Below are 23,277 nucleotides of genomic sequence, written 5' to 3' on the forward strand. Positions count from 1 at the left end.
CAGGTGAAATATTATCATGTAAAGCTCCCATAAACACATGAAAAGCCCTTGGTTTACAATTTATGATTAAAACTCTACTATCTACACAATATACATGGGGGCCTCGAGTGGCCGAGTGGTCTAAAGCGCTCTTCGTTACGGATCACTGCCATCTCACCTCTGTCTGCGGCGGTTCGAGTCTAAGATTCAGCCAATGTGGGCATGTGAGAAAGCTTGCCAGTAGCTTCTCGTGGGTCGGTGGTTCTTTCCGGGGTTTTCTGGGTTCTTCCTCCACCATTAATACTGGCCGCCATGTATAGCCTATCGTGCTGAAAAATGGCGTTAAACTCCACAACAACAACAACAACAACACAATATACATAGACGTAAAATGGAAAAACTTAAATATCTTGGACACAGTAGCCAGTCAGTTGTTTTAATTGTCATATTTGAATTCAGCACATCAAACTCCATAATAAATTGCACATTTTATCTTTGAAGCAGACGACTTCTAAAATATTGTAGACCAGTGTAATCTGAACAAGTTACTAGTTTCTGCATTAGTTTGTGCATTTTAGGTCATTTCTGTAGAATATTAATTTAAATGATCTTTATGCATTTTCAAAGCTTGAAAGTCTGTCTTGGCTCCTACAGTGTTATATTATGAATATATTGTTTCTGATATATAGTGCCAATCGTATATAATGAGTTGCATTCTGGACTACCAGGTAGCATCATTTATGCTATTAGCTAGTTAGTCACATTGTAATTTGCTAATCTATTCATTGTTGTCTCTCTTCATGTGTCATTTAAGGAGGAGTGTTTACTATATGCAAGACATGCACATGCACTGCAATTGTCCTGTTTGGCACTGAAGGGATGGAAAGACGGAATTAAGCAAGGGAGACAACCTATGTTGTGTGGTGGGAGATACAGACATACTAGGAAATATTTGCCCATTTTAGGCAGCCCAGGTGGTATAAGCCTCCCCGCACGTCTGAACATGGCTGTCGGGACTGTTAAGTCCTGGTGCATAGGGTTAATGAGAGATCCGTTAGATCTGTAATAATAATAATGTCACACTGATACCAGTTGTCACATTACCAGTCGTCCAGCTGACAGAAGCAACCCAGCTGGCACCATAAGTCCAGCCGATACTGGCAATCCAGCCAAAGTGTTCATGCGGTGATCTTAGCAATAGATCCATCCATCTAACCAAGCCATCAGTAACGTTAACATCTGCTGCTATCTAAATCATTACCATGCCGGACATTTGAATGAAAAATCTTTCTGTACAACCATGCCTCCGGTGAAGCCGGTACAGGCGATTGCCACACTATTTGTATACTGGCAGCACCCAAGCCGACCACACACCGTAACAGATCCATTTGATCTCATAACTTTCAAGACCCAGTGAGTTGAGTCGTTTTAGGCTGACCTCACACCATTTACACCAGCTGACAGTGATGGAAAGGCTGGCAGTGCTGAAATGGCCAGTGATGCTGTCAGGGCTTGAAAGGCTGGCAGAGCTAATGATTCCAGCAGTGCTGAAAAGCCAGGACATGTTAGCAGTGTTGGATATTAGATTAAGCATGGGTTATCCTCAAGGGAGAGCTTGTGTCTTGGTCAGATACAACCGAGTGGAGCTGTGAATACTACCCGATATGAGTTGAAGTTGAGCCGGATGAGGACCCGGTACACAGTGAGGGTGATGAGTCACCAACAAATCTGTCTTTTCTGAGGATGGAATTGAGTCTTCATGCAATCTGGTATATCACTTGGGAGGCGATGGCCAGGTTTGCTAGGGTATTTGACCAGGGCTCCTCACCATAACATGGCCAACTCTTTGATGAGTCTGGCCAATCTCTTCTTGATATGACATGAAACATATATGCAATCCACATCGTTCCTACCTTGTCATACCCTCGCTTTCAGGGTGACCCCGTTCAAGACCCATTGTTCTGGAGGAAGATTAGAGGGAGATTGGAGGCAGGCTGCTCAGGTACTGCCCGTCCTCCTCGCTCCTCCAACCAAACTGGTGTTTGGAACCACTCTCTATCCTCGTCAGTGTGAAGGAATATAAAACGGTCTCAATACAGGTGATCCCCCTTGTCAGATGTGCACCTACATCGATTTTTATGATACATTAGTACAGTGGCAGCATGAAACCCGTTTTTAGGTCACTGGACCTTCATTTTCCTTCAGAAAGGGGAGGCACTGATCCAGTTTAGTCTAAGGGGCAGCGGGTTTTGTTTATAACAATCCACTTGACACATGAATACACCATTAGATAGGGAGGTGGATGCCTTTCGACAACAAAGGATACGGTCAGTCATAAAAGGTGCATGAAATTGTGTTAAAGCCACATTCCCCAGCAGTTTATTCAGGACTATTGGTTTTCTGAACGCAAACAGTTGGAGGCTCAGCATCAACTGGAGTCTCCTCACCCTATTCAAGATGGGGATGGCTAGGTCATTCTGCCTCTCTGTCCAACAGAGTGAGTATATCGTCAGTCTTGATTTGACAGATGCATACTTTCATGTCAGTATCCACCCTGTCTGTCTCTAGTTTCCCCATTCTGCTTACTGAAACACCGTAATCAATTCACCCCTTTTCCCTTCGGCTACAACATCAGCTCTAGGCGTACACTCAGACTATGAATTGCTTCTTCTTCCTGTTCCAGGCAACTTCATCCATATCAATGGCAGCATACCTGGGCAGCATGGGACATAAACACATGTTACATTCTACCCCACTCCAAGGCGGGAACTATGTTCCATCTCTTCTAAATCATCGACGGATTTTTCTTGAACTGGGAAAGTCAGACCTCCATCCATTTCAGTATTTAGTCCATCTGGTTATGGACGTCTCAATCTGGCATGTTCCCTTGTGTTCATGCTACCAGAATCGATGAACTCGTCCGGTCCATTTCCAACAGAACACATAACTTGGATTTCATTGGGAGAGCTCATGCAACTTATCTGTTTATTATAAGACAGTGGACATGATCCCACTTGGCTGTCTCTTTATGCAGGCCTTTTCAGCACATTGGCATCCAGTTTTGTTTCTTCGTAATCAAGCATTCACACCCAAAATTTGATTACTCCCACATCAGTGGGGTAATCCAGGTTGGCTCACTATTTAAATCCCGCTGAAGAATCCCTTGCAGATTAATGGAAATTACCGCCACCAGGTTGTATGGTGGGAATACTCTCCCATTGCTGACCTTCATTAAAGTCAGTGACACCTGGTGAATGGCTTCTGTGCATCAACACCTTAGAAATGAAGGCTGTCATCAATGCTTTTCATTTCTGTAAAGATTGCATCTGGGGATATAACTGCCCTCTTTTGGTCCGATAACTTGGCATTTTTTATGTAGTTGCAACAACTTCTATATCAGCATTATAATTAGACACCTTCTGGCTGCATCAGTGACTTGACCTATAAAGAATCCAGAGGTGGTGATGTCCTTAACATGGCATGGCCCCATCCACCAATTGGTCGTTTCTCGGATTTATGCACTTCAAGAACATCCGTTGATCAACCTCTTGGTGATGAGGTGGCATCAAAAGTTACCTGCCTTCGTCTCCCTAGTTCCAGACACAACAGCGTGGGTCGTGGGATGCACTATCAGCCATTTGGGAGGGTTTGGGGCCTCTGCCGCCTCTCCTGCAGTGCTAAAGTTGCAAGGTCAAAATTGCAAGATGATGCTGATAGCCTTTCTTTGTGCTGACAAGCCATGCATCACCGATCTACTTTCCCTAATTATATTACACCCAGGAAGATTCTGTCCAACCTGAATTGACCGCCCTCTTCTACATGCTAGACTTTAACCAGGGCAGCCTTGCGACTCAGACAATTCAAACCTTGTTTTGTGGAGAGAATCTTGAGAGTAACCAACTGTAACATCCCTCTGCGTGCCTATATCCCTCAACTGGCAGACTTCACTCTGGCTCTGTTGTCTGAGGAGAAACAGTCGGGCTCCAATTGCTACCAAAGGTTACCGCCCAATGATATTGGACTCATTCTGGCATCATAGCAAACATGTTTTAGGTGCGATAATAGAGACCTATCGGATCTTTTAGAGAATAGTGGTCTCTTTGACCAATATCCCTTATTTTGTCTCCAGAGGGATCCAGTCCTGGGTTTTAAGTTGACTCGATTCAAACCCCATCAAACTTCTAGCCTACAGATCGCTAAAGTCACTATTGTAAAGACCATATTTCCTGAAAGCATTAGCTTCTGCGTTGAGGATGAGAGGGCTGAATACCCTTTTATCTCGAGCCGAATTTCCTTCCGTTCAGATTATATGGTTCGGTAGTTCTCATGATAACAAAGGCTTTATAGCCCTAAATAGGTTACCGTCTGTCAGTAGACAAACATCCCTTGCTCGCTCTTTTCTTTAGCCAGGTTGAGAACAGAATAATGTAAGATCCTATTCACACTCTCAAGGACTCGCTTGAAGAGCACAGAAATATGTCATGGAACATGCAAATGATGCTTGCTTCCAGTGTGAGCTGGAACACATGATATCACACTTCAAGCCCATTCTGAAGTTTGTTGTAGACTTTGTGTACTTGGATGTCTCACTAGATCAGAATCGTCTCAAGGACTCACACTCTCAAGGACTCGCTTGAAGAGCACAGAAATATGTCATGGAACATGCAAATGATGCTTGCTTCCAGTGTGAGCTGGAACACATGATATCACACTTCAAGCCCATTCTGAAGTTTGTTGTAGACTTTGTGTACTTGGATGTCTCACTAGATCAGAATCGTCTCATTTAGTTTACTGCTTTGAAGTTTCAAGTAATCTCTGTGACCCAGAACACAGGATATCATGCTTCACGACCTTTATTCCTGGCTGAAGTTAGTCGTACACTTGGTTTGCTCTGAGTTGTATCAATCAGACTAGCCTCGTGTAGGTACAAACCATCTCTGTGAGCCTTGAAGTCAAATGCAATATTTCAATCTGAGATATTTTAGAAGCTGTTGACAGGCTTGCAGAATCAACCTTCTCGAGTTTTTCCTCAGACATTTAGCATTGTAGAGACACACTTGGATCGGGTAGAGCCGGTGGCAGCAGCACTGACATCCATCAGACCCAACCGATCAATCATCACAGACTGATGGCTTTGCTGGAATCGCCCGTGAATCTGTAGGTGTGAAGATTTCAAATTTATGTTCACTGCCATATAAGAGTTCCAGATATACGTATCCCAGGCTGTGTTACTTGTGTCAATAGGAAAATGAGTTATCCCCAGAAGGATACACGAGGTAGAAGTCTAATGCTCAGTATCCCTTCCTATTACATATTCTTCTTACGTAATGTGATTGGGGAACATATTCGAAGGAGAATTTGTTTTTCTCTGAGAATACTTAATCACATTACTTAAAAACCCTCTCAATGTCCCTGTGTCATACAAGGATCCACATTAGTGTTTCGCTCAGCTAAAAGCTGTTGACACCTACTAATATCAAGGTGAGGTAATGGGCAAGAGTTACTGCCCTTTGTCTATCAAAAACAGACAAGATAAAACATTTTTGTATCTTTTGTAGGGCTGGATTCGTGAGGTAGCAGGCTAATATTCCTAACATAATGTGATATTGTAATTATTCTCGGAGAAACATAATTTACTTAAACATTTGCTTTCTTAAAGTATTTGAGGATCAAACCTTAAAGGAAATTAGGTTATTTTAGTTGTATTATGTTAATGATCTAGTATGGAATGGTACTGAATCATTAAGAAGCTTGTTTGGTTAGGCAGGCATTTGACTGATCCTGGTGAAGTGTATCACTTCATACCATATCATTATATGACTCTCTAGACTTTTACTCTGTGAGTTTGAAATTTAATGAACAATGAACTTTTCAGCAATCAGCAACTCAGGTAACACACCATGCAATCAATGACCATGACAGTTTTCGCTTATTAGTTTCATATAACTTTTATGATGAAATAAATATGAGAAACATTTAATGATTTTATGACAAAATGATGTTTTCATGTGATGTTCAGTGACTGTTGAAAACGCAATAAACTAATCAAAGAATAAAGTATCAGCATCCTTGTCTTAATGAATTTAGTATCGATTTTGTTAACTAGTACAGAACTGAATGTTTCTCATCTTCTCAGGCATCTGAAGGCACCATACATTTGGATGGTTTCATCTACAATGAAACATACAATGACTACTGTACACGAATGGCCAGGGATGGAGAATGGGCAGACCATGTGGTGGTGGTTGCAATGGCTAGGAAACTACAAATGGATATTTTCATTGTAATGAGCTCACCATCCTCTGGCCCTGATGAGAACATTGTGTGGGTTGTTGGACAGAGAGGTTTTCAGGGGATGCCTATTCTCCTAGGGCACATCTGGGAATCCCATTATCTATCATTACAACCCATAGGTAAGATTTAAAGTAACTAGAATTATATTTAGTTCTGTTTAAATCCTTTTGTTGAGGAGTAGAGTAGTTAAGTAATGGGAAAAATTTGGTAATTTTATATTATTTGGTTTGAGTAATAATGATTTTATTGTCAAACTCCTTTGAAATACAAAGACATCTTGAAGGAAACCACCTAAATCTGTCAACAGCATGTCTTCTTGCAGGTCAAACTGTACTCAAGAATGCAGTCTGACATAGATATCATATATCATACTATACTCAATAATGCAGTCTGACATAGAGATCATATATCATACTGTATTCAGAATATGCAGCCTATCATAGAGATGATCCATCATAATGTACTCAAGAGTGCTGTGTGTCATAGAGACTGTGTATCATACTGTACTCGAGACATGTATTCTTTCATAGATAGGATATGAAGGAAGACCACCTAAATCTACCAAAAGAATGTGGTCTTGCAAAACGTGCAGTCTGTGATAGAGATCATATATCATACTGTACTCAAGAATGCAGTCTGTCATAGAGATCATATATCATACTGTACTCAAGAATGCAGTCTGTCATAGAGATCATATATCATACTGTGCATATCATAGCTGACCCATCTATGAAAGGACAAAACTGAGTAACATAAAGCATTTTAAATGGAAAATGTCGTCAGTAAATAGTCTGATATCAACTGCTACCAGCTATAATATTTGTATATCAAATATTTAGCAGCAAACAAGAGCATATGACCAGAGTATCGTGCATGGTGGTGAGATAAACATCACTTAAAGAAAAATCCTTTACTTCTCCCTGGTACTAGGAAAGGATTGCAGAAAAATTATAGTATCTCTTGGTGAAAGACACTGAAGTATCAGAAACTAATGAACTAATTAAATGGAAATTACAAATTAACCTACCAAACTGATTGGATTGGACAATGCATTTTGCCTCAACATCCATAATTACAAGAGATTCTAATCTAATATTTTTAGTATCAATTACTGCATATAGTTTTTGCCAGAAACACTCGTCTAGAAACAATTGGGAATAGCAAATAATAATTAATGTTCTTTTTGTATGGAATGTTAATTCAGTTTTGGGGGGATTGTGCAAGAACTTTTGAATGATTTAAAAGGGTTCAATCCCGACCTCAAAAATATGAAAAGGCCTAAAAATTTAACCATTAGCCTAAAACAAACTTACATTAGCCTCAATATTTAACCTTGCTTGATGTTAGCCTTAAAAAGACTTACAAATCAGCAAGGGATTGTTTTTTAAGTATATTACGGTTGTTATCTTAAGAGTTTGTTCAGGCGAATATAACGTACATCTAGCGATTTGAACCATAAGAGTTTGTTCACGCGAATATAACGTACATCTAGCGATTTGAACCAAGAAGCAGTATTTGGCATAGTAAGGTTGCTAATGTTAAATGATAGCTTCCAGTATAGAGGATGCTTATGTTTTATGGCTGCTGTTGAGAATGCGAGTCAGACACATTTCCAAAACCAGCCTTTGTACATTGGCAGCTTCATTTAGAGCCATATTATATGTGCTTTTCCTTCATGAAGTTTGACTCCTACTTTTTTACATTTGATCATTTTAGTAATTTATGGGTGGGTAGGGTGACCTTAATGCCATTAAGAAACATCAGATTTTACTTAAATTTTGTGCCTTCTGCTGCTATGAACCCAGGATTTAAGCCAGTGGATTTGAAATAAGCATAATTTCCCGTACACCTTTTCTCTTAAATGAATAATTGTAACTTTGTTAGAGTCAGGCAGTGCAATTAATTTTATATTTCTCTTATCTAAAAGATACATATATTTTGTGCCATGAAACAAAACTTGTGTTTGTGTGTATGTGCATGTGTGTATATATATATATATATATATATATATATATATATATATATATATAGTCTTTCTCTTTCTTCAGGCTATCATCCTTTACTATATTAAAAAAAGTTTAGCTGAAACCTTTAATATAAAGACAGTTTTTATTTAGGAAAAAAGGAATTGTAGGGTATTTCGTGGGATGCGTAGGGTAGCTATCCATGGTACCTATGTATGGGAAATATTTAAAAAAAAAGAAAATTGTCTTGTGTGTGTGTGTATGTGTTGAGAAAGAAGACAAGAATGCTTTTTGTGTTTTTTTATGTGAGATGACAAACATCATATTGTAAATTCAAGTGGTTAAGAATATCATAGGAATCATTGTAAAAGTGTGAATAGGTATCAGACAATGAAAATAAGCATCATAATGTTATTCATGGTGATTTTAACAAAGACGAACAAATATATAACCTGGTATGTGGATTATGACTGGTTGGTGTATAAAGTCAAGATAGAGATATATATTGTATGTCGACCATGGTTGGTCACTGTGTATAAAATCAAGGTAGAAATATGTGCAACAAGTGGACCATGGTTGGTCAATGTGTATAAAGTCAAGGTAGACATGTGCAACATGTGGACCATGGTTGGTCAGCGTGTATAAAATCAAGATAAATATAATATGTGGTATGTGCAGATTGATAATTTCCCATTCAAAACAATTGTGAAATAGCTTTCTTAAAGTTTATGTTTTATGTCTACACCGATTTTTATAAGATTTGGTAAGTAGGCTTATGCATGAAGATCTATGCCTCTGGTATAACCAGATTTGAGAAATAGCTTATGAATAACTCTAGGCATATATCATCAAAATGTTCCTTGCCATAGATGCTGCTAGTGCATGCAGGTGTGTGAATTGTGCTTGATTTGTATGAATTCATAAAATAAAATACAAACATGTCTTCTTCCCAGCATAGTTCATCTTCAGATGACAATATTGTTTCGTAGATACTGTTTAATAAAAGTGATGAAGGCAGTCTATTTTTAACATTTGGAAATAGATCAGATTATTGGAGCTCGGAAAGTGGTAGTGGAGATACAAGTGACTTTGAACCTGAAAATGGTGTTAAGTGTGAGTTCCGAGTACATGGTGGATGGACAAAAATAGGTGGCATGCTGATAACTCACTATTTCAACCGTATTTAAAAAATTAATGTAGGAAAGGCAAAATAACAAGCCAAATTAAAATACAGAAAATTAACAGTAGAGTGCAATTTTCATTTCTTTCCTCAAGCAGTTTAGCCATGCAGCATCGTGTATTACAAAACAATATAGCCCTATAATAAAGGTTAATATAAATTTAATAAACAGGTCTCTAAAATTTAGATTATGAAGTGAAGATGTTTATTTGATCAAAATATCTATGTATGAGTAAGCAAACTATGATGTTAGTGGACTTGAATTGTGAACATGTTAGATCATTTTTGTGAGCAAAATCGGGGCATCTGTTTATGATAATCCAGCATCTAACTGGCTGTGCAAACCCTGTGTATATTTACATACTGCATCTAATTTGCTGAGCTTCAGCCACTACTAATAAGATCTTACTGCAGTTGATGGTAGAGGTTAAAGTTATTAGCACAACCATCAAAGGTATATTTATATATTACAATACTACATAGGCCAGATAAGTGATATAAGATCAACTTGGGCCTCTTGTCCACATATAAAAATAGACTTTAATCCTATTAAAGTAGCACACACATCGATAGATAGATATATCGATAGTAGATAGATTTCATAGATATCTCTTTTATTATGATAGAATTGTAAAATTGGATTTGGTAATTACATTTCTCTTCTTGTATTAAAATATTTTCATACCTGGAAAACAGTATAAATATAGTATCAGAATCTTTCTTTTTTTTTCTATTTCAGCCCCCGTAGTTCTTCTGCCAGACATATCAAACCATTTTACACCAGCCCAAACGGATGTTCCCACTCCAGCCCCAACAGCAGATGTCATGCATGCCCCAGAATCTGGCTCGAGATCATCCACAGCTGTTGGTCTCATTCAAGCCCCAACAACCAATGCCTCACCATCGGCAACAACTGGATCAACATCATCTACAACATCCAGTTCCAAAACATCTGATATCGTGCAAACTTCGATATCCAATTTTGCAGTGATTAATGTCATGCAAGCTCCAATACCAGAATCCACAGCTGCTAATACCATGCAAATTGCAGCATCAGAATCCACAACAGCTGATGCCATGCACATTCCAGCATCAGCTTCCACAACAGCTGATGTTATGTCAGTCCCAACATCTGCTTCTGCACCAGTGAATGGTGTGATGCAAACTTCAACAACAGGTTCTGCATCATATCTAACATCCACAATAGCTGAGGTCATGCAAACAGCAGCATCCAGTTCCACCACAACTGATGTCATGCAAGCCTCAGCATCTGGATCCACAACAACTAATGTAATGCCAGCCTCAGCATATGGATCCACAACAACTAATGTAATGCCAGCCACAACATCTGCTTACCTACCATCCACAGCAACAAGTTCCTCACCATGCCCAGCATCCACTCCCACAATAGCTATTGTCATTCAAGCCCCATCATCTGGTTCCATACCATCCACAACTGTATCCACACCATGCCCAACATCCACTCCCACAACAGCTATTGTTATGCAAGCCCCAACATCAGGATCAACAACAACTGATGTCATGCAAGCCCAAGCAACTGGTTCCATACCATCCATAGCAACTGGATCCACACCATGCCCAACATACACTGCCACAACAGCTATTGTCATGCAAGCCCCAACATCAGGATCAACAACAACTTATGTAATGCTAGTCTCAGCATCTGGATCCACAACAACTAATGTAATTCCAGCTACAATGTCTTCTTCCATACCATCCACAACAACTGGATCCACACGATGCCCAACATCCACTTCCACAACAACTATTGTCATACAAGCCCCAACATCTGGTTCCGTTCCATCCACAACAACTGGATCCACACCATGCCCAACATCCACTTCCACAACAACTAATGTCATGCAAGCCCCAACATCAGCATCAACAATAACGGATGTCATTCAAGGCCCAGGATCTGGTTCCACAACTAATGTCATGCAAACCCCAACATCAAGTTCCACATCAGCTGATGTCACACAACCCCCAGCAGTTGATGATACTGACAGGTTCATGCACATTGCATGTCTCTTGGTAAATGTTGGATCAAGGGTCCTTAGACGGCTCCTGCTTTATCATGCAGTTACTCCAAACTGCACTCTTGACCAATTTCTTGCCAGCAACAAAATAGATATTGACGATCTAAAGAAGAACAGAATACTAAATAAATCACAAATGAACATCTTGTTTCCACAGGGCGGAAGTACCAACCTGGGTGATTATGATATTTCACTTTTATCTGCCTTATTTACAAACATTGTACTTACTGTAAGTCAGCAGCAATTGAACATGATACAGTTTTTGAGAGATAAAAGAAATGAAATATTTGCTCATGCAAAATCAGTCACAGTGAATTCAAGTGATTACCTGACACTTTGGAATGACATCTGCACAACACTGGTAGCTCTGAGTAAGCAGTGTGGAGACCCAGATTTTGAAAATGAAATATTAAGAGAAATTCAAGGCATTCAGATTTCAACAGTTCAAGGTACATCTTTCCTTGATACACTACAAACATTTCCCAGAAGGGTTGAAACTCTTGAAAGACTCTTTCAGGATTTCATTTCAAGTCAATCCCAAGAATCAAAGAAAACATCTGATGACAGTGACTCGTAAATATCTTCATAGAGTATCAAAGTGGACTCAGTCTGTATAGAAAAGCTATGACATGGAATTAGGAGAATCAATCTGTATGGTAAAGCTACAGACAATGTCATGGAAACATGAGATAGTATACACATACATGATTGCACAAAATAAGCTCCATCAATGTGGCATTCTTATAATAAACCAATCAACCAGATTAATTTGAGGATTTTGCAATGTCTGATTGCATTGTTATTAGTTGTAACTAACATAAATAAGCTGTTGTACAATGTTGTGATTAAGACTTAAGATTTAACTTTGAGCCCCTGGATCTTGAGTCCAGATATGACGTGATTATGACTTCAGACCTATTTGTCAACCCCTTAACTGGAGGATTTTGCAAAACATGATCACAAACATCATAAGATGTAAATAATGTAAATATATCTTTGTACATGCTTCATTAGTATATCTTAACAAAAGGAATTATAGCTACAATAAGTTATCATGCAATGTTTTGATTATGACTTTAAACTTACAGACTTAATTGTCAATCCCAGGATCCTGGGTTCATATGTGCCATGAGTGAGACTTCAAACTCTAATTATCATTCCCTGGATCATTAGTTCAGGTATGTTATAATTGCGATGTTAAACATAATATTCAGCCCCTGGATTCTGAGTTCATATATGTCATGATGACGACTACAGACGTGATTGTGAACCTCTGGATTACAAGTTCAGATATGTCATGATGATGACTACAGACATGATTGTGAACCTCTGGATTATGGGTTCATATATGTCATGATAACGACTACAGACATGATTGTTAACCTCTGCATTATGGGTTCATATATGTCATGATAATGACTACAGACGTGATTGTGAACCACTGGATTATGAGTTCAGATATGATTATCTCTTATCAAAGTCATAGCCTTATAATCTCAGCATGGGTGATTCACTTGAACCCACAGTACATAAACATTAATCTTCTAACCTAATGCAAATGATATGATTGCTTAAAATGGCGAATCTGATGACTCCATTCTAGGGACAAATCATCCATTCAGGTTTGAAACACTGTCATGATCATTTCAAGTGATAGAAACATTACATGAATATGAAATGACTGTCTTCATGACGTGTTTGGGATTCAAAGAGAACAAATAACTTTTTCACATTTTTGTTCTTAGCTTTAATATTTCACTAACCTGAGTAGCCATGCATATAAGACAGTTATAGATTAATACTTGATAAACACCAGTTTATACTGAGCGTTATTACTGGTTACATACCTGCCTCTGTGATATCATTTACATTGTATTTGCTTTGTAATACCAGTAAATAATTTCTGATGTGATCCACGTCAGGTGCGGTGAGAACAATTAGTGTTCTCAATGAGCTGACAAATACTGTTCTGATTTTATCTTTTATTTTATTAAATTGATTGGTCATCTGGCCATGCAGGAAAGACAGTTATTGATGTCTGAAAAATAACTGCTTGTAATGAGAATTAATAAGTGTTGTATGTTTCTCCTGTGCATGATACCTGCTGTGTGTGTGTGTGTTTGTGTTTATGTGAGTATGTGTGTTTTTGGAGTTTTAACATAGCTTTAACAATTGTTTGGTCATATTACTATGATGTCTGCAGTGTGGCAGTCTATATTGGTGTCTAGCACTTGGACATTATGCCGCAGTCATGTAGGAACATGTCCCACTGTCACATTATCCTGACACCAGACCGGCCAGCCCTAATACTAATCTCTTAATGCTGTGCGCAATGTGAGAGAGCTGCTAGTACCATTTTTACAAGTCTTTGGTATGACTCGGCTGGAGTTTTAACCCGCAACCTTCCGCATCAAAGGCGGGCAATCTAACCACTAAGCCACTGGAGTGGTCGATACTAGCAGTTATTTGTTCTTTTATTAGCTTTGTTATACTGGTAAGTGATTGTTTTTGTGTTGTTGGATGTTGATATGCATCAATATTCTAAATATTTTAGCAATAAGAAGCATATATTATTTTAATATAAACATGGTTGGCAATTGGAAAAAGGATGTTTTTTCAATTTGGAATGAAATTTTAATTGAGTCTAGAAGAGTATCAGTTCATGAATGGTTCAGAGCTTTATTCAATGCAGAATAACTCATTTATACATTTTAGTTCACTAAACCATAAGGCCAGTTGAGATGATATCATGTCCCTGAATCAGTCATTGATCCATCAATAATTGCTTGTTCCATTCTGGAAACCATATTTCTGATTGAATTCAAATAAAACTTAGAATATAAACTTATTCACCAAGATCTTGGATGAGTTCAATAAAGAACAAAATACACTCATAATTGAGGCCATATTCCTGATTGAATTTTGAATAAACTTAGAATATAAACTTACATTACTAAGATCATGAATGAGTTTGATAAGAGCAAAATACACTCATAATTGAGGTCATTTGGAATCTGATTGGCTGAACTTGTTACCATGCTGTAGGACACATTTCTGGCTCGATTTTGTTCCAACTTGGGATATCAGTCTGTCACTCAGACTTGATATTGAGCAAGTTACACATAAAACATTGGGACCGTCTTACATTCCATTTATTGAGCTTATTAGTACTCTTATTGCCCTAATTTTATCTATGTACAGGGTTCACTGTTATGTTCTTGCACTACTAAATATGCCTGCTCTTTGGTTACATTATGTTGGCCAGGTGAATGATGTCAGGCTACCTTGATCCTCTTGTTTCTGTCCATTTAGTACAGTTACGATTTTATAATTATTTCCAATTTATTTGCATATAGTAGTTCCTTTACATAGGAAATGTACTTTTTGTGAGATTGTAAGATGTGAGTAATTTTCCAGTTTGCATTGTTAACTACCTGTACTGGTATAAGAACCTTCCATGTAATATGGAAAATGGGGGTTGTTTCTCATTTTCTTATTTAATCTATTCTGAAGCATTATTATTTTATTAAAAATCCTGGACCAGACTCCCTCTCTTCAATATTATATGGCAGATAGCTTAGTGGCAGTTTTATTTGAAGTAAGAGAACGTATTTAGATTAAGACATGTTTAAAATAGCTGACAGAGAATTGCATTACTTCTATAAGTAATTTGCATGTAAAATTATTGTTTCATATTTTTGAAAGAAATGGAGTAATATTTTGATTAGATGTTGGATGGGTTGAATTTTTTCCTTCATGTCTTTTGACAGAAAGTGAATTTGTCAAAGGGATTGATTGTCTATCTGTGGTATTTAAAAGCCAAGAATTGTTTGGTGGCAGTAGTGTTACAAGCTAAGAATATATGTGCTGATTACAAACTAAACTACAGAAGTTAAGGAAAGTACAAATGCTGTAGAACTTTAAGATGTACGTTTGCTGTGCAATCTTATCTCTACTGCTCATAGGCCAAAAAAGCTTAAGGATAGTTGTCCATTACAACTACTGTACAGTCTTTTACCTCTATTGCTTATAATATTGTTGTCCATTACAACTATTGTACAGTCTTTTACCTCTATTGCTTATGATATGGTTGTCCATTACAATTGTTGTACAGTAACTTACTTCTATTGCTTATGATATGGTTGTCCATTACAAGTATTGTAGACTTTTACCTCGGTTGCTTATGATAAGTTGTCCATTACAACTATTGTACAGTAACTTACTTCTATTGCTTATTATATTGTTGTCCATTACAACTATTGTACAGTTTTTTACAATTGTTGTACAGTATTTAACCTCTATTGATTATGATTTTGTTGTCCATTACAATTGTTATACAGTATTGTATATCTGTTGCTCATCACCAGAAGAGCTTATGGTATGCTTGTCCATTACATTATTCTATTGTCTTTTATCTCTGTTGCTTTATAGACTAGATGTTGAGGTTTATTCTAAATAAAAATGGTCCACTCTGATATCCAATAAATCTGCCATCTTGAAACTCTTGTAATCACTTCTGCATAGAAATGGAAGATTATATATACATGGAGTAGTTTTATTAAGAAGATTTGTGTTATTTGGTTGGCCGTAAATGAAAACAATGCCCATCTTACACTCGAGTTGAACACCATGACAGCCAACTTGAAATTTTTTTAATCACTGCTCATGAATTGATGGCCATACCATCATGGGTTTTTCACCAAAAGACATATTGTATTTAGCTGGTCCAAAATGAAAATTGTAACACTCTGACATCCAACATGTCTGCCACAATATGCAGACAATAGAGTGTTAGTCCCTTTAAGGGACTTTTGATATTATTTATTATAAGGGAAAAATGAAGCATGATATCAATAGAAATTGATGATGTGTAGCACGGATTGTTCAAGTGATTATCTCCCTGTCATGACTGACAAGAGGGGGCAGGGTGACTGGAGATATATCCCCAGGGCCCAAACCCGTAAGGAGGCGCAGACCGAACATCACTTTTTAATTTCATAAAAGAAAAAGTTTGTTTGAACAAGACCAGGAGAGGCACAGATTTTCATACACCAGGGTTTGTGATTGTTCTCTATGGCCCAGCTCTCTGAACATTTATTATTAACGTGAAAAGTTGTAAAGCTATGAATAGTTTTCTAAAATATCTATCACTGTAAGACATTGGGCGTGCGATTTGTGATAGTGCTAAGAAACCGAATCTAGCACTCTACACACTGTAAGACATGGAGCATTTGATTTGTGATAGTGCTAAAATACTGACGAGTCTAATGACTACAGTATCATACTCACCATAAGACATGGAGCATGTGATGTTATGACCAGTGTTCTGACTATAGTATTAGTCAATAATGTGATGTAGGTATGGTAATTAGAACACAGCTTTTATAAAAAATGTCTTGCAACTTTTTATTTTATTTTGTTCATAATAAATTACCTTCCTTGACAAATGACATGCGCTTTGCCCATATCATTGACATTTATCATAAAAATGGGCAGGTGAATAAAACGTGTGTACAGTGGTCAGTATGTTAAACTTTTGGCACCTGGTCTGCAGTTTGTTTTTGCACTAATTTCTGGATCCACACCCGAGGTAGCTGACTGGCCAAGGCGTTCGCTTTTACAGATCACTGGCAGTTAACATCTGTCTGCATAGTTTTGAGGTCGCAGGCCTGGCCAACAATGGTATGTGAGAAAGCCTGCCAGTAGCTTCCAGTGGTTGAGTGGTTGTTCTTGGGATATGCATAGTTCTTCATCCACCAGATATACTGGTTGCTAGGTATAATGTGCTGAAATATGGTATTTAGCCCACAACAACAACAACATATTTCTGAATTGATTTCCTACAGTTGAATTGATTGTGGATTGATGCAGATTTCTGAATAGAATTCTGACAGTTGAATTACTTGTGGATTGATGCAGATTTCTGAATTGATTTCCAACAGTTGAATTACTTGTGGATTGATGCAGATTTCTGAACTGATTTCCAACAGTTGAACTACTTGTGGATTGAAGCAGATTTCTGAATTTATTTTCTACAGTTGAATTACTTGTGGATTGATGCAGATTTCTGAAAAGATTTCTTACAGTTGAGTTACTTCTGGATTGTTGTAGATTCTGAAAAGACTTCTTACAGTTGAATGTCTTGTAGACAAATACAAATTTCTGAACATATTTCTTACAGTTGAATTACTTGTGAACTAAAACAGATTCTAAACAGATTTCTTACAATTGAATTACGTGTGTACTGATATATTCTGAAGAGATTGAATAGTTGAATATTATGTGGACAAACCAATTTCTAAAGAGAATATTTTTTTCAGTCGAATTGCTTGCTTTCCAGTGCAGATTTCTGAACAGACTTGATGCAACTGAAAATTAGTTGTGGACCAATAAACATTTATGAAAAGACTTGTTAGACCTGAATTACATGTGGACCGAAACAGGTGTCAGTAACAACATCTTACAATGGATGAATTGCTTGTAGACCAATAGATTATTATAAACAGACTTATTTTTACAGTAGATGAAACATCACCATGTTGATTCAGAGAGAGAACTTGGTCTGAGGACCATAGAGGTTAATCATAGCCATGTTGATGATAGTTTAAAACTAGCCTTCAAATGGAAAGTCAGATTAACAGCATGGAAGATTCTAATTAGACAAAAATTACTATGCTTGTGAACACACCATGAACGCTGTATAAAACAATTTTTAACCAATAATTTCCATCTAAAATACAATAGTATACATTTGAATCATACCTAAATTGCTTCAGAACTAAATTATCTACTTGTGTTCTAAAGGATTATCGAAACCTATCCAACTTAAAGAATGGGGAGGAATGCCATAAAATGTTTTGGGTACATCCAATTGTCTGCTAGGTCCCAAATAAAACTGGTAGGTCCAAAATAAACATAGTAGGTCAAAACAAAAACTGGTTCTACATCTGACATCCAATATTGCAATATTGAAAATGTTATCTGTATTCCTGTGTAATGGATGCTTGTGTAAACATGAGATTTTTTGAAAACTATTTCAAAATGGTGTCTGTCTTACAACTAATCTTGACTCCAAGATGGCCAACTTGAAACTATTGGTATCACTACCTTTTCAGAATGGATGGTCATATCAACATCTGATTTTCATTAATACTCTTATGATGGCTAGTTCAAACTAAATTCAAATGGCATTTATCTGACACCCAATATGGCAACCATGGTACTCATCTGAAAAGCAGTGTCATTGCTACAATTCCTGAACTGATGATTATATTGACAAGAGATTTTGCTTTTAAAAAAATGCTTTGTTATATCTTGTTGGCTATGAATGAAAGTGGTGTTGATCGTAACATGAGTACCAAGTCTTTTTTTATTATTACTCCATTTAAATGGCTTTTCATAGCTTCAGGTGGATTTCATGAAAAGCCTTATCATGTATTCTTGATATTAAATGGAAAGTATGCCAATCTGATATTCCATATGGCCTGCATGATGGTTGGAACTTATGCCAATCAGACTGGAAATTATGCCAGTTTGTCATACAGTGTGGCTAGCATGACGGCTGGAAATGATGCCAAAATGACATACCACATGGCCTGCCTGATGGCTGGAACTTATGCCAATCAGACTGGAAATTATGCCAGTTTATCATACAATATGGCTAGTGTGATGGCTGGAAATTATGCCAATATGATCAGCATTGTGGCTGGAAATTATACAAGTCTATCATACAGTATGGCTAACATGATGGCTAGAAATTATGCCAATCAGGCTGGAAATTATGCCAAACTGACATACCACATGACCTGCATAATGGCTGGAAATACTGCTGATCTGAGATATGATATGGCCAGTATGGTGTGACCATCTTAGAAGACTTTGTTATGGCTATTTCTTTCAATTAATCAATATAGCAATGTGAAGTTTTCATTAAAGACATTGTATGAGGTCTAATCGGTCCTAAATTAAAAAGATGATGATCTGACATTCAATATGGCCAGTATGTTGGACAGCTTGACAATCCTACTATTTAGTTTTTCCAGAACTTATGGTCATACAGACGGGATGTCATGACATCTTGTTATATGACTAGGTTTTGTATTTAGCTGAATTTCAATGAATAAGCTGGTATTCATCATTATTGGTAATAAAGTGCAACAGAACAATTTTGGTAACAACTAATTTTTACGTTTGAGGTAACTTCATTTTTAGTGTAAAAACTGCAACAAACCAAATTTTGTAGCATAGCTATTTTCTTATCATTGAGTTAAAATGTTAACAGTATACAATACTATTTATCATGACTTAATTTATAAAAATTCATTCCTACCAATGTTATCATCCACACCTGCCAGTAACGCTAACACTTACAGACCACTGACGTTAGAATTAGAGATGGTTTAATATTCATCGTTTTAAAAAAAGAAATGATTTTATTTTTTTATTTCTCGAAATTCTTGTCAACAGAAGAGTCACGGTTCATTCTAGGGACTCTCGCTATACCGTTCACCAGTGAAAATGTGATATGCTTGCATGTGTGTTCTTGACAGTGTATGCTTGCATGTGTGTTCTTGAACGTGTATCTTTGAAATTTATATTTTATGTTGGTCAGATTCATTGAATTCTTTATAGAGGAAAAATCAGAACATTAATTATTCTTACATACGTCCTGACCTAACTTGTATAAATATACATGTATAGTAATACTGATACCAAGTTCTAATTGTCCTTAGGTACATTTTTACCAGCCTTGTATAAATATATAGCAATAATAAACACCAAGTTCTCAATGTTTATATGTACATTCTGACTTGTATCCATATATAGTAGTAATAATGATACCAGGTCCTCATTTTCCTTAGGTACATTTTCACCAAACTTGTATACATATATAGCAATAACAATATCAATTTGAAGGCATTTCTAACAATCTGCTTTGATATGTATATAACTTTGATAAGTCTTAAGTTTTGATTCTGAAAACAGAACTTCATGTATGTATTTATATAAAGCCATTAATATATATATATATATATATATATATATATATATATATATATATATATATATATATATATATATATATATATATATATATATATATATAGGTATGTCATATATAAAGTTACGTCATCCTTTGGTTAAAGCAATGTATGCCACATTGCATTATATTTATTAAAATCTAAGTGTCTGCTGTAACTCTTTATTAATACTGATTATCTGTAACACTTCACATTAACAATGGTCATGTGATTTTCAAACATGAAAGATGTTGATCCAGGATAAATGATTTTTGATTTCCATTTATTAAGTTCCATGTCATTTTAAAGTAGATATTCATAATATCCTTTTTATTATGCAGTACTTGAACTCACATGTGACCTGCCATTCAGTTTTTCTTTCAATCACTCTGCCAGTCTATTCTGTACTAATCATTGTCAGGTGACTTACATTTGCACCAATGTTACATATCAAAGATTAAATAAGCCATATGATGTCCGCCTCTACTGTGATCTTCAAGTACAGTTCACAGTAATACACTGTTATACTAATGACATAGAAATGCTAGATGGCTCTCTGTCTGTAACCTTAATGAACAAACTGAGCTACAGTAAGGCACTGTTGTGCTGATGGATAGAGATTGTGCAATATGGCTGTATGCCTGTAATCTTAATGAACAAAGACAGCTACAGTGTTCTCTGACTCTAGCCTTATTGAACACTGAACGAGCTGTAAAGCATTATGATTAAATAATTTTGTTGGCAGCTCAAACTCTGTAATTGTGATGACTGCCATGCGAATGAATACATTGATTTTTAGATACCTACCATAATGTGAAGCTGAATGGCTAAAACAGGACACTCCATGGTATGCACCTAATAACATAGCCTCCCACCAGGAGTCCATATGCTATTTTGTCAGCAGGACATTAAATAGTTTGTTCTCAACCCTAGCATATAGATTAAAGTCGGTAAAATGTATAACAGAAAAAAATCAACTTAATTTACTATACCATTTAGTACCCTATCTTATATTCCCCACCAGTTACCTGCTATTCTGGCTTAAAAATAATTAGTTTTCCAACACCTTTTTGGGTCAGATCTAGAAATATTGTTTGGGAGGGAGGGTATAAGCAGACAGGCATGGGGTCTGTAGGATGGAACCCCTGTTGGGGACACAAGGAGACGAAGATCATGCATTGAGAGTGCATGTATTTCCAAGGATACTTTTAAACATCTACCAATAAAGAAAGCTTTCATTAGGAAAGATCAGAGAAAATTGTTCTGGGCAATGTTCATATATATTACTTATTGAATGATAGCCAAACTCCAAAACAAAGTTTTATATTTTCTCACACAGCATTTGTTTGATCAGACAGCTCCAGTAGCTTAAGTGGCGTGGGGGAGGGAGGGGGAATTATACACAGGTAGGCAAGGGATCTGTAGGATGGAATTCCTGTAAGGGTTTAAAAGAGACAAAGCTCCACAAAGATCATGCATTGAAAGTGTTTGCAGGGCATACTTTTAAACATCTACCCATAAATAAAGCTTTCATTAGGAAACATTCTAGATGTTTTACATGGAGAGGGGGGGGGGGGGGCAGGGGATGTGCAATAGCAAAAATTTATGTCCATAAGGCACACCAAGCATGTATGTACAAGCTGTTAAAAGCATACACGATGACTATGAAAGGGACATTACTCTGGAAAGACTTCTCAGAGCATAATGAAATAAACATTTGTAATGTTCAACTGCTTTCAGTAATCACTGTCATGTTTCTGGAGAATTCACCAATAGCTAGTTGCACACACAAGAAGTATGACAAATAGTATACAAGTTATCACCAGAAAGGGACACTACTCATGAACAACAGTAATATTCATACAACATTATTTACCCACTCCAGATTTAATAGTCCTCTATGTTTATAAAGTAAATTTAGTGACCTTGACCTTTGCCAAATCATGCACAAACTTTGGGTCAGGTCTGTGATGTAAAAATGATGTTATTGGACAGAAACACACCTAGTACATTCATATAATCACATGAACATTGCTGGACAGCTATCTCAGTTTTCTTAGACCTTCTGCATCATTTTTCTAACTACTGGATTGTGTTTGCATATGCTATTTAACAATTCTCCACCTACGTACTCTTTTGCATCCTCCTTTGCACCCTCAGTTTGCTATAGAGCTCAGTGGATGTATCATATTGTTTGGTTTCTATTATATTATTCAAATCAAGCCAAGGTAATTCAAAGGTTTTCGTTTGCTCGAACATGCTTTCGTTAACATTCAGTTTGTCTTTGGAGTCATGAATTATTTTGGCTATATCTGTTAAATCATCCTGTTTCTTTAACTCTGAACAACGTTCTAGCGTATGCTGTCTAGTTTAAAAATATTGCTTGGACCATGGACGGTCCTATCTGCTTTGGTACTGATTTCACCATTTAACTACTTCAACTTAGGCTGCAAGATTAAATATATCTTTTTCTTTTCTAGATCTCACTCCAGAACATCATCTTATATGTTTATCCTCTCTTCATCTGGTTCTTAAACGTCTTCTATTGTTGGGTAAATTATGTTTCCCTTTACTAGTTGTAGATCTTGTTCGACAGTTGATAACGCTATGAATTACTTTTTCAAGAAGGTTTGAGCCTCTTAAATCACTTTACTCTTCTCATGAGATAGTTTTTTGGTATTTTTTTGCAGCTCAGGAATATTTTTTTGTCATTGCTTCATTGCCATCTGTGTCACTTAATTTATCTTTCTAAATGAAGTTGATATTTGTTATTAACTCTCCAC

The 23,277-nt window shown here is 36.9% G+C and overlaps 1 protein-coding gene across 1 annotated transcript in view; it reads left to right on the forward strand.

Moving 5' to 3' along the window:
• Positions 1 to 15,975, forward strand: part of LOC149770850 (uncharacterized) — a 91,915-nt gene extending 75,940 nt beyond the window's left edge. Inside the window, exons 15-16 of the mRNA XM_089949028.1 lie at positions 6,116 to 6,392; positions 10,157 to 15,975. Of these exons, the coding sequence (XP_089805154.1) occupies positions 6,116 to 6,392; positions 10,157 to 12,051 (2,172 nt within the window). The 3' untranslated portion in view covers positions 12,052 to 15,975. The remainder of the gene's footprint in view (positions 1 to 6,115; positions 6,393 to 10,156) is intronic.
• Positions 15,976 to 23,277: the final 7,302 nt, after the last annotated feature.

This window comes from Sinohyriopsis cumingii, unplaced genomic scaffold (genome assembly GCF_028554795.1).
Source record: "Sinohyriopsis cumingii isolate HCF-2022 unplaced genomic scaffold, ASM2855479v2 utg002256l, whole genome shotgun sequence".
Lineage (NCBI taxonomy): Eukaryota > Metazoa > Mollusca > Bivalvia > Unionida > Unionidae > Sinohyriopsis > Sinohyriopsis cumingii.